The following is a 13,050-nucleotide window of genomic DNA, read 5'->3' as shown; positions in this document are numbered from 1 at the left end:
CACACCCCTATCAGCTTACCTACATAAGCAGGTGTGTGGTCACCTGCTCTCCTCCTTCTCGCTTTCACCACAAGGAAGTGCCTCGGTAGATCCCCACTTGACGTAATGTGATGATAGGAGAAGAATTGGAAAACAAGAGATGCGTTGACATCATCTCTTTATTTTCTCTCTCACTATATTCGAGAAAATACGGCGATATTGTCTTCGTACTGGAGTGTCTGGAAGATGATGATCATTCTAAAAATCCTCCACCGGTTTCCGTATTGGGAGCACGCCACTACATGTCTCCCAACTGCAGTTCCTTGCTGTGGCTGGTTGCGGTAAAACCTTTCAGCGGCACAGCTGGATTGTAGGACGCGCCGCTGTTGTGAGAAGCGGTGTGTTCCAGGTTGGTGAGTAATGTTTTGCTTGCAAGCTCCACTTGTCTGTTAGTGCTATGGGGGCTAGCTGACAATGTTTACGAACACCGGCCCCAGATTAAGGGTCCTTTGTTCAAGCCTCTTAGGCAACGGCAGAGGACCTTGGTCTGAAGCCCATTATAGTTAACTAGTGGGCCACGACCAGTAACACTGGTGATCCCTGTGTTTTCTGGACGAGTGGATGTTTCTCGGTCACCGTGAGGCCCCGTCTTTCATATACTAATGAGTATTCCCTCACGAGGAAATATGGGCATGGATGTTCGTTATCGGAAAATCTGTGTTCAAGTCAGCTACGGCCCAGATGGGACTTGTGCTGGCTCCGTCGGATGTTGGTAAAATCACAGTTGTAAAACTGTGTTAACATTTCGTTTCTCTTCTCTCTTAAACAGTGAGGAGGGTTTCAGAACGGCGCCCTGTCTGAGTGATTGTTATATCATTGTGTACAAGTTCAGGTGATAGCTGCTTAGCTTACGTGCTAGTGGTGGCCTACTGTTAGCCAGTCAGCTGTTAGCTGCGGCGCTAGCCTGTTGTGATCACTAGGCTAGGAAACGTTAGCTTGCGTGCTAGTTGTGGCCTACCTAGGCTAGGCTAGGAAACGTTAGCTTGCTGCTATCGGCCGAGGGCGGCCGTTAGCTTAATGCTACACTGTTGAACGTGCTGTGACTATAACATGTTTTTAACACTCTTGACTACGACGTCATCTTTGACAGAGGATGTTCGTCGAACCTGCCCTGAGCCAGGCCGGCAAGGACTGCGTCAACAAGGGGGACCGTAGCGGCGGGATGGAGCGGCGACGCTGCCCAGGTCGACAACACAGTACGGCTGTGTTTACTACGGTGCCTTGTTAAGAGACTGCAGTTTCGCTTGATCTGCGCTCAAGGTAGGCAAGGTCCTGACCAGACCTTGAACACTTCTTCTTGCTTTCCCTTCTAAATGTTTTGTAAATAACGATGTTTTCCAAAACGAGTGTTGCTGCACTACATTTAGGATACGACGCGAGGGAGTTTCCTGGTCCCACGCCCTGGAATATTGGGCGTGTGCACCGCAGAAATTCCCCTGCCATAGAGTACGTCACTGTGCGCGTCTCTGTTGGTAGGACTTCCGTGTGCTGTTCAGGTCCATGTGATGGATCTGTTTCGGGGGGTGGTCAGGGCTCCTCCTCACGAAGCTCCTATTCGGGCCTTCTGCGAGTTGAGACTCTCCTTCCATGTGAGGGAGCCTCCTTCAGAGTACAGAGCCTCCTCCTCAGATTGTCAAGGTGAGTGGAACCTCAAGAAGGAGTCCTACTCTATTGTGTGTGTATTCGATTCAATTCGATTATTGAGTGTGTATGGGTTCAGTGCCTCCTCCCCGGAGAGCCCTAAAACCAATTTTTTACATGGCTCAAGGTGCAATATATTCTTTTCAATCTCTCTGGGGATTTCCGTCTCCTCTCTATGGGAGGGTGGTGGAATGTAAAGATGTAACATTTTTTTACCCCTGGCTGTGTAGACTGGGATACATAATGTTGGTGCTTCCTTCTTTTCTATTAAAAAGAGTTGGAGTTAGGAAGTATCACACCCCTCTTGTCGTTCCCCATGGCGCCTTGGGGATTCAATGACAGGTCTAAATAGCCTGTTCATTGATGTGGTTGTGTCCCGACGCACGCATAGTGCTAGCTCGGGGTGTTCTGTAATCAGGCGACTGACTGGCACGCCTTGGTTGCTTGGGGTTAAAACGGCGTTTTTATAAAGCAACTGGGATGGAGGTTTTTTCCTCTTCCGACGACCTGTTTTGGTTGTCGACGGATTCTCGTTCATATCTGGGGGATGATGACGGAATGGATCTGAACATATGTAGAGGGGTCTCACCGGGCGTGGTTCGCCCCGAACGTCTGGGTGGCGCCTTCTTTTCATGTTTAAGATCAACACGCATATCTGCCCCTTCTCCTGGAGTAGGCATGTCGGCGTGGTTAGGGCACGGGACTGGTTCTGGTCACGCTGGTCCGGATCAGTTAAACCCGTTGTCCGCCGGGGATGCAGATCTGCTGTTCTGGTACCCTGAGGGACTTGGGCTTATTTCAGGGGGAAAAATGCGAGGTCGGTCCGGGTGTCACAGGGTTAAGCGCTATGGAGACCCTGGTTGGGTACATTTTGTACTCAGCACTGTCGTAATGGCTTACGGCCATGCCAACCTGTACACGCTCGATCTCGTCAGATCTCGGCCGCTACACAGGTTGGTCCTGGTTAGTACTTGGTTGGGAGACCGCCTGGGAATACCAAGTACGGTGTGCTTGGGGCTGGTTTTCCATTATTTTCACTCCTCTCTCACGCATGGCGAAGAGGGGCCTGTTGGGGTGGTCTTTGACCTCCTCGGGGGACCCTGTGCTCCCCGTATCACCGGGCCCGGTCCGAAGTAATGTTTTTGTTGACCCGTAGGCTCGGGATAACCCTGTTGGAAACTGGAACACGGGTACTGCGGTAGTGCCGCAGGTAAGTTTTTGAGTTTTTCCTGAGGGGTTATGGGACCAACCACCGCATAGGGTAACGACTGGGTGGTTGGTTCTCTGGTGTGTCGGTGCAGTGTCAACTCCCGGATTGCCCGGTTGAGTGTGCCCCTGCACGTTCATGACGTCTGCCAATTGTCAGCCTTCGCTTTGAGGGAGGTTTGTCATGGTGACGACAACGCCAGCATACGCCCCTTCCGCCGGGGCGGCTGTGTTCAGCTGACCCCTCTGGCGCCTGTCTCGTCCGCAGTCTCCACGCTCGGGTTAACAGCCTGTTGCCTGGTTTTTTCCCCGGTGCGCTGTCTGCTTCCGTTGGTTAACCTTTTTTGTGTGCTTACGGCCATGCTGACTGCCTGTTCTGCAGGGTCAGTGTGCCAGGCGGTGTACTGTTGGGGGGACAGGGCCCGCTCGGCTGAGGGGCCTTTGTCCGGATACGCTGGCGATGTGGGGGGCGGGGTCACTAAGTGCCCACCTGGTGGGGTCTTGATGCTGGCATCATGGACTTCTCCGGGCCCCCGTTCCAGGGGGTCCAGTCCCTTTGGTGGGTCTTGGCCTTCCTTCGCGCTCCGCTGCTACGGCCTTGCCACGGGGTTGGGTTTGCCCTTGACCCCGTGATTCTGGGGGCAGTAACGAGGTTGTTCCCTCCGTTCGCTCCCGGGTGACATGCGGGTTGTGCGTGTGTGTAGTCGTGGGGTCAAGCCACGGTCTGCTCACCCTGTGCGTTGAGTTGCTTGAGTGCCTCTTCGCACGGTCGGGTCCGTCGCCCTCCCGGGAAACCTCCAATAGGGGGGGTGCCCTCCATTAGGGGGGCTCGGGGGGGCTCAGCCCTCCCTGTTCTGATGGTTGTGGGGGGCCTTCAGCGGGGTGTATTTGTCGGCCGGTGGCTCCGCTCGGCCTCCCTATGTGCATGAGTGATGCCGAGCGGATCCACTATGATACAGAACGATAGGTTATGACTATAACCAAGTTCTGTTAATAGTGGTGACGCTCGGCATCCGACGCCGCTGCGGCCCTTGATCTCACCTTGTGGTGAAAGCTTGGGAAGGAGGAGAGCAGGTGACCACACACCTGCTTATGTAGGTAAGCTGATAGGGGTGTGGTCAGACAAATATTGGGATATAAAGGTACATTGTGGTCTTTATTCAGTGCGCGTGCACGTGTGCGAGGACAGTGCATGAGTGATGCCGAGCGTCACCACTATTAACAGAACTTTAATCGTTCTTAAGCCTGGTCAAGTTTTTAAACCAGGTCATGTTTTTCAATGAGTAATCATGTTAAATAATCAAAATAATCGTGATATAATCAAGCAGCCCTAGGATAAGGGGCTATGTTAGGAATAGGGGTTAGAGTTTAGGTGTGTGTGTTTTTAAACTTGACTAAGGAAGAATGTGGCAACTCTTCTCCTGTGGATCCTTCTGAAGTATGACATAATACTACTGTCATTACCTTTTTCTTCTCCGGTCCTTGTTGCCCCACCGCTGCAGTTTCCTCCTTCTGCTCCTCTCTCTTCCTCTTCACTCCTTTCCCTTCTCCATCTCCCTCTCCTCCTTCTTCTTCTCCTCCTCCTCCTTTCTCTCTCTCCGCCCCCTCTCTCTCTCCTGCCGTCTCACTGGGTGCTGCTGCTGTTGAGCTCTCTTCCTCCGCAGGTTCAGTTTTGCTCTCTGGTTTGGCTGGTTCCTCTTCTTGCTGTTGATTGGATGGCTGGCTGTCACTCACTTCCGGCGCAGGCTCCGCCCCCTGCTCCTGCTGGGTCAAGTTAACTTGAGTCAATTAAGAAGTGCAGATGACACAAACAGAGCTAAACATTTAGTTCAGAAATGTCACCACAGCCACATTTCCCCATTGAAGTCAAGTTCAGCTTTTTGTTTGTTTTTGAAAACAAACAAATTGTCATCTCAGAGATGCAGAAATACCGGTATCTGATATTGGACTGATACCAAGTTAAAAACAGGATACCGGTATCTGATATTGGACTGATACCAAGTTAAAAACAGGATACCGGTATCTGATATTGGACTGATACCAAGTTAAAAACAGGATACCGGTATCTGATATTGGACTGATACCAAGTTAAAAACAGGATACCGGTATCCGATATTGGACTGATACCAAGTTAAAAACAGGATACCGGTATCCGATATTGGACTGATACCAAGTTAAAAACAGGATACCGGTATCTGATATTGGACTGATACCAAGTTAAAAACAGGATACCGGTATCTGATATTGGACTGATACCAAGTTAAAAACAGGATACCGGTATCTGATATTGGACTGATACCAAGTTAAAAACAGGATACCGGTATCTGATATTGGACTGATACCAAGTTAAAAACAGGATACCGGTATCTGATATTGGACTGATACCAAGTTAAAAACAGGATACCGGTATCCGATATTGGACTGATACCAAGTTAAAAACAGGATACCGGTATCCGATATTGGACTGATACCAGGCCAGGGAATTTCCCCAATACTATAATTCAGCAGTAAGAGTTGTGTGTCAGAAATCCAAACAGCAAAGCCACTTGGTTTTCTGAATATTAACATATAGCCTTTTATGTCTCTCTAATTGAGAACAATGTATTTATTATATTAATGATTGTTGTCCAACAACCCCAAGTTATCGGTCTAAATATATACTGTGCAGTGACGGTGATGGATGGATCAGTACGGATACAGGCCGACACTTGTGATTATTGATCCCCAATTGATTTTTGACAGACAGATGGCCGATGAAACTAAATTGATACGTATTTACAGGAAGTAGGAAACAATAAAAACAATAGAAAGAGCATCAAACGGTGACCACACCTGTTGCTTCCGATTGGCCGGCCCTTCCTCGGAGGCGAGCGTGGGATCCGCGCGAGTGGCCCCTTGCTCCTCCCACGACCTCGCCCCCTCGCGCCTCTCCCCCCCTCCTCCCGCCGCCTCCTCCTCCTCCTCTTCTATCTCCCCCTCCTCCTCCTCCTCCTCCTCCCTCTCTTCCAGCGCTCCGCCCGTCACACACAGGATCTGCGGCATGGTGGGGTCGTCCATGCACTCGCTCTCGTCCGCCTCGCCCTCCGCCCTGCTGGCCTCCAGGACCCCGATGCTCTCCACCTCCTGGATCTTGATGCCCTCCTCCTCCTCGTACGGCGCCGCGTTGGGATCCAGCTCCTCTATGCCTCTCTCCGCCTCGCCCTCCACCCGGAATCCCCCCATCCCCCCGTCGTCCAGCGCCCCGCGAAGCACCTCGCCTTCCTCCAAGCCCACCACTCCTCTCCTGCCCTCCGCCGGGCCTGCCAGGGGGCGGATCTCCCCTTCCTCCCCCTCCTCGTCCTCTATCTCCTCCTCGTCGAAGTCCTCGTCGTACTCCTCGCCTTCGTAGAACTCCTCGTCGAACTCACTGCCTTCCTCCTCCTCCTCATCCTCCTCATCCTCCAGCCCTTCCTCCTCCTCCTCCTCCTCCTCGCCCAGGTCATCCTCATCCTCCAGGTCCTCCTCCTCCTCCTCCTCCTCCTCCTCCTCGTCCGAGCTGTTGATGTTGATCACGGCCGAGTCCTCGTCGTTGGCGGGCGGCGCCTGGTGCTGGTGGTGCATCTGCCTGGCGGACTGGCCCATCTGGGTGTGGACCTGGTGGATCTGGATGGGCGGGCCCAGGGGGCCCGGCGGCTGGGGCTGCATCAGCATCTGCTGGAGCTGCGGGCCGCCGGGCAGCGGGTCGCCCAGAGCGCCGGGCGGCACCGCGAGGGCGGGCGAGTTGAGGGGTGGCACGAGGGACGCCAGGGAGGAGGCGGACGGCGGGAAGGAGTTGACGGGAGCGGCGGCGGCGACCGAGGACGAGGCGGAGGAGGAGAGGAGGAGGGAGGAGGTGGAGGGGAGGTCGTTCGGGAGCGAGATGCCGTCGAGCGTGGTGGTGGTGGTGGTCGTCGCCATGGCCGTCGCAGTCCCCACCCCGGAGTCCCCTCCCGGCAGCAGGACGGGCGTGGCTGGGTTCTGCGTGGCGGCGGCGGCGTTGGGCGCCACGGCGTCCTGCGGGTGGTCGGAGCAGAGCAGCATCGTGCCCGGAGGGACGATGACCACGCTGTCGTCCGAGTCGCTCTCCAGGGAGATCTCCACGTCCTCCGCCTCCTCCTTGTCGTAGCGCACGAACACGGGCCGCTGGCCCTCGGGGGCGCCGAGCCCCGCCAGGTCGGGGTGGTGGGGGGAGAGGGCCGGGGCCTGGGGGGCCGGCGGCAGGTGGTTCTCCAGGGAGCCCAGGCCGAGGGGGTGGCGGGCGGGGAAGGGGGGGCCCAGGAGGGCGGGCCCGAGGACAGTGGCGGCGGGTTTGAGGGTGAGCGGGGGCAAGGGCAGGGAGATGGAGGAGGTGCGCGGGTGGAGGAGGGCGTTGCAGACGGTCAGAGCCTCCGTGCAGAACGAGGACACCTGGTGGGAGGAGGAGACGGAGAGGAGAGAAAGAAGGAGAGAGAGACGAGAGAGAGAAAGGAGAGAGGAGAGAGAGGAGAGAGGAGAGAGAGGAGAGAGAGGAGCGAAAGAAGGAGAGAGAAAGAAGGAAAGAAAGAAAAACCGTGAAGGATTAACATTGTGATCAGAAGGAGCTTCTCTCCCCAGGCCATCAGGAGGCTCAGTGACTATGTAACACCAACCCATCCATCTACACTCAGTGCACACACATCCACACACTTACCTTAACACATCAAGTGCCGTTCACCAGGGGGCGCTGTGGGCCATGAGTGCCAGCGCTCTGTTCAATGGGATAAATGCCTGTGTTTTGCGAGTGCTAAACCTATATTAAATATTATAGCTATGGATCTAATAACACCGTCGACTGTCAGTGAGTTTCTTCCGGTCAACATGCAAAAAACAGATCATTCTTTCATCCATACATTTCCGTTTTTATACTGTGGTGAATACGACCATAGTTCCAGAGCGATTCTGTGTAATCCCAGGGAACACAGCAAAAAAACAGCGTTTATCTGCATTTCACTATAAATCGTCCCATGTCGCGCCTGGAACAATGATCAATCTGAAATCAACGCTGGATTATCGGCATTATGTTTCCTCATGCATGCAAGAAAGAGTTTGAAACGTGGAATGTGGCTCGGCGTCTGGGCCGAGCTGGGCCGTGGGCTGAACAGTTACCACAGTTGCCTCGACGAGGACGTTGGAAACATGATCGCGATCAATACTTGGAATGGCGATCAGATAATTGGATTATTCTTTTTGCAGTACATCATAGACAAGGTAAGGGCTATATATTATCAATCTTGCGTTGATCCGATAATTTCTTTCCCGCGATCGGGGCGTGTGTGTGTGTGTGCCGGTGTCCCGTTGGTGGAATCGACGTATAGGGCTTTAACTCAGGATTTCATGAATTACCCTAGACCACTCTAAAACCATATTTATATTCCCCGCGGTATAACACGGGAACGTATGGATGGAAACATTTATTCTTTCTCACATATTGAACGATAGATAGGTGATGTCAAATGGGCCAAAGTATTGCATCCATAGCTAGAATATAGAATATAGTTATAGCTCTACAAACAAGGTGACTCTCAGTCCTATATTTTAACGTGTGGCAATGCGACCACAGGGCGATGGCTAATCCCCGGCGCTGAATGAGTTAATGATATAATTTTGTCCTTGAAGGGCTGTCAATTCCATTTATATGCGGATGACACAATTATCTACTGTACCGCGGATTCTGTACAAATAGCTACTGACAATCTACAACATTCATCTAATGCTCTGCAAGATGAGCTTATAGGCCTCAAAGGAACACGCCAACATTTTAGCTTACCGTCTTCTCCAGAGAGAGACAAGAAGATAGATACCAGTGTCCTCTCTGTGCGTTCAGTAGAAAGCTATCTGGCTGCATGTTAGCCTAGCTTAGCACAATGAATGGAAGCGGACATGACCGGTTAGCCTTCGGGAGAGGTGTTAGTTGGACAATGCCTAGGCTAACCGGTCATGTCCGCTTCCATTCATTGTGCTAAGCTAGGCTAACATGCAGCCAGATAGCTTTCTACTGAACGCACAGAGAGGACACTGGTATCTATCTTCTTGTCTCTCTCTCTCTCTGGAGAAGACAATTTCCCAAAATCAAGTTCAAGTTTCTTTATTAGTTGTCATAGAGAAGTACAGAATACTTTTATACAAAATGCTTCTTTCTGTTACGCTCCAGAGACTGTGCTAGACAAAAATAGATAAGTATAAAATAAAATAAGTATAGCAGTATAAAATAGAAGTCACGTACGTAGACACAAGTGTTCAGTATGTACATATGTACAATGTTCAATGCAGAGTAGAAGTAACTGAGTTACCATACAATATACTATACAATATACTAATATACAATATACTATATAGTGCAAAGGAGAAATGTTGGCGTGTTCCTATAAGCTTGTACTAAATGCAAGCAAAACTAAATTCCTGATGTTCTCTCTGGCCAGAAATATTGATCACAACAGTTTGCTTATATCGACTAGAAATGGGTCTGACCTAGAAAGGGTAACTGAATATAAATATCTTGGAATCTGGCTTGATGATACATTTTTGTTTAAATATCATATAGACAACATAGCCAGTAAATTGAGGCAAAAAATTGGTTTCCTGTACAGGAATAGAACTAGTTTCCCAATGATGTGTAGAAATAGAGTTATTGAAGCAGTCTTTCCATCTGTCTTGGACTATGGAGACGTGATTTATTTCCCCTTCGACTCTTAACACTTTCAGAGCCCAAGCTTAATCTTGATTTACCGGTTGAATGCCCACCATCCACTTCAATGTTAGCGTTAATAACGCCTAATCTATGTTTTAAATTATGGCTATGTGTCTAATCTGCCCGTCGCTTATCAATGACTCGTTTTCCAGTCAACATTGTCGAAGCGGATTGTTTTTTTATCGGTTCATTTTCGTTTTATAGCATTTTGAAAAGCCCTCGTTTTCAAGGAAAATATAAATATTCCATGATAATCGCCCTTTACTGGAATATTCTAGAATACACAAAAACATTTTTCGGCCTATTTATGAATAGTTTTCAAATAAACGCTAGATTATCGATAGTATATGTGCCCAGGTATGGACTTCAGGGTCATGTTGAGGGATCTTCATTTTTTATTTTACATATTATGAAAGTACAGATTCATACCTTCAAAATAAGCCATCACTTGAACATTTTGGTGGGATACTTTGCAAGCTACTTCCTATGATTCATGGTGATATCACAAAACGTATTCAGAGATAATAGCCTTCAAGAGACGAGCAGGCTATTCGGTGACAATAGTGAAACAACTACAACACTACCCAGAATTCATTGTAATCCATGGCCCCCCTCTCTCTAGGGCAATTAACACCTGGCAGCTTTCCAGTCTGAGGCCCTTTGTTATTACAATGAGTCTGGTGACTGCAAACACAACACCCAGAGGAAAAAGGAAAAGTCATGATAGTTTATTAAAAAATTAGTGTGGTAGTGAAAGGTTAACCTTCTGTAGTGTGGTAGTGAAAGGTTAACCTTCAGTAGTGTGGTAGTGAAAGGGTTAACCTTCTGTAGTGTGGTAGTGAAAGGTTAACCTTCTGTAGTGTGGTAGTGAAAGGGTTAACCTTCTGTAGTGTGGTAGTGAAAGGTTAACCTTCTGTAGTGTGGTAGTGAAAGGGTTAACCTTCTGTAGTGTGGTAGTGAAAGGTTAACCTTCTGTAGTGTTGTAGTGAAAGAGTTAACCTTCTGTAGTGTGGTAGTGAAAGGTTAACCTTCTGTAGTGTGGTAGTGAAAGGTTAACCTTCAGTAGTGTGGTAGTGAAAGGGTTAACCTTCTGTAGTGTGGTAGTGAAAGGTTAACCTTCTGTAGTGTGGTAGTGAAAGGATTAACAGTAATAGCATAATCTCAATATATCTCTAACAGATTACTCATATTTCGGAATTATAACCACTCAAATCTGTGTTTGTTTGATACAACGTCTTTTTTCATCGAGAAAAAACGGATAAATCGTTTTTTTTACCATATTTCTACACATTTCCGCTGCCACATTACACATTATGAAATATCGACGAAATACCTCTGAATAAGAATTAAAAAAAAATTAAAGATTCAATTACTAATTCGGCCAGAAACGGCTTTGAGGCGAAGCGTTACTAAGCGCTTCTGTAGTGTGGCAGTGAAAGGGTTAACGCGCGCCTCATCTCTCCTGCCTCGAGCTGCACCACCAAGCACCAAGCAGCAGCAGCACCAGCAGTATGCGTCGCGCGATTTGTAACGTCAACACAGCCCAGCTGTCAACTATGTTATTTAGATGTATTTAGCCATTAGGTTGCAAAAAATGCACCCTAACGAAATTCGTTCGCTCATAAAATTCTAACTGTGTTTTAATGGTTTTTAATTAAGTTAAAACACGCGTTTTATAACGGCCGTCAAGGCCTCTTTTTATCTTTTTTATTTAGACACTGCGTTACGTTGCTTATAACTTATAACATTAAGATAGTGTATTAACATTGTTATTCTCTCTGAGAAAGGAGAGCTAAATAATGTGTCTGTGTGTTAACACCTCTTAAGTACCAGTACTTGCTACCCGGACAGGCCGCACAGCCCGCGCGTGTAGTTTTTCTCCTCACGAGAGAAAATCCTTGTGGAACTATTATAACAATAATTACCTCATTTACAAGTTGTATTTAAGTTTGCAAATAAGGGCAAATAAGGGAACACATTAATGACAGTTCAAATATGTAAAAAAAATCAAGATTTCGATTTTTTGGATTTTCTGAACAGCAAGACATTTTCTTCATTTCAGAGCACCTCCCCCTTGCGAATCAAATCGGGTTTGGTCACGTCAAGTCACATATGTGTATGTATACGCTATATAGGCGATCTGAAAAATCGATTCTCTGATTTCCTCAAAGCGATCGCCCACACACACACATATAGGGCGAACGCTGAGATCTCAGCGAATACAACTCTGATTATCCCAACACTTGTAAAATAGATTCCTTACCTCAGATCAGATGTTCTCCAAAAAGATCATTCCAATTCCTGATCGCCATTCCAAAAATCACTCGCTTTTATTGATCCAACGCTACATACTGTACATATGTATTCCACGCTGTTCTGAGGGTCCACAATGAATCCGATCGGCTCGGGTTACATGCCTGAGAAGTAAAATGTGGATTCCGGATTTTTCTTTTCTCATCCATTTTCATTGAGTCCATTCCAAAAGGGTGCATTACCATCTGGGAGACGATAGGGGGCGGTTTTTCACATCTGAGCTCATACAGGGGCTGCATACCAACGGGAGACTCGGTTGATGAAATATGAATTAAGATCGCTAATAAAAAAATCAAACGCTGGGCGCCCCAGTGGCGAACCACATAGCGTGCTCAGCCGCGACACGGCAGACCCGGGTTCGATTCCCGAACCCGTCGTTATTTGCCGAATGTCTTCCCCCCACTCTGTCTCCCATTCCTCCTCTGTCTCTCCCTACTGGACTGCCCAGTAGAAATAAAGCGATAAAACGCCAAAAAAGAAATCTTAAAAAAGAAGAAAAAAAATCAAACGCTAATAAACGTCGTGGGCATTGAAAGTGTTAAAGGGGACATATCTTGCTATTCCTTTCACTATTTGGGCAACTTTACACAATTCCTGTGAGTCTATGGAACACATCTGTAATTTTTTTTTTTTTTTAATTCATTGCTTTGTATTTCTAATCAAGTACTCTAAAGCAGCATTTTTCCACTTCAAGATTTCCAGCTGTTTTGGGCTGGGCTCCGCCCATAAGCGCTTTGAGTGACAGTCACCCACAGATTGAGGGGGATACTAATTAATTTTGCGGGGGGGCATAATCCCACGGGACAATGCATTGGTAACTTGTTTCAAATGACAATATATACCCCTGTGAATATTATTGCACGGATGGGAATACGGGCGCGCGCGTGGGAGCGTGCACAATGATATTTTGACAGCGATATGAGAGTGGAGAAGCTCCATCCCCGCGCGCACACACTCCCGCGTGCGAGGCTGGAGGTTGTGTGTAAATGCTTGTGTCTCTCTCCTAGAGCTGCCGCGATTACCGCGGTATCGCTGTTACATCACGGCCACCGCAGAGTAGGCTGAATACCGCGTCACCGCTGTTTTTTATAATAATAATAATAAATTTCCCTCCTCTCGTTGGGCTT

General features: G+C 48.7%; 1 protein-coding gene across 1 annotated transcript in view; it reads right to left on the bottom strand.

The window, feature by feature from the left end:
* pelp1 (proline, glutamate and leucine rich protein 1) overlaps positions 1–13,050 on the bottom strand; it is a 78,048-nt gene that overhangs the window by 5,240 nt on the left and 59,758 nt on the right. Inside the window, exons 17-18 of the mRNA XM_084312091.1 lie at positions 5,719–7,311; positions 4,351–4,650 (exon numbers count right to left, since the gene is read on the bottom strand). Coding sequence (XP_084168217.1) covers positions 4,351–4,650; positions 5,719–7,311 — 1,893 coding nt within the window. The remainder of the gene's footprint in view (positions 1–4,350; positions 4,651–5,718; positions 7,312–13,050) is intronic.

This window comes from Notolepis coatsorum (assembly GCF_963971535.1).
Source record: "Notolepis coatsorum genome assembly, chromosome: 4".
NCBI classification, from domain to species: domain Eukaryota; kingdom Metazoa; phylum Chordata; class Actinopteri; order Aulopiformes; family Paralepididae; genus Notolepis; species Notolepis coatsorum.
Note: the sequence above shows the minus strand (reverse complement) of the source record. Positions and strands in the feature narration are given on the sequence as shown.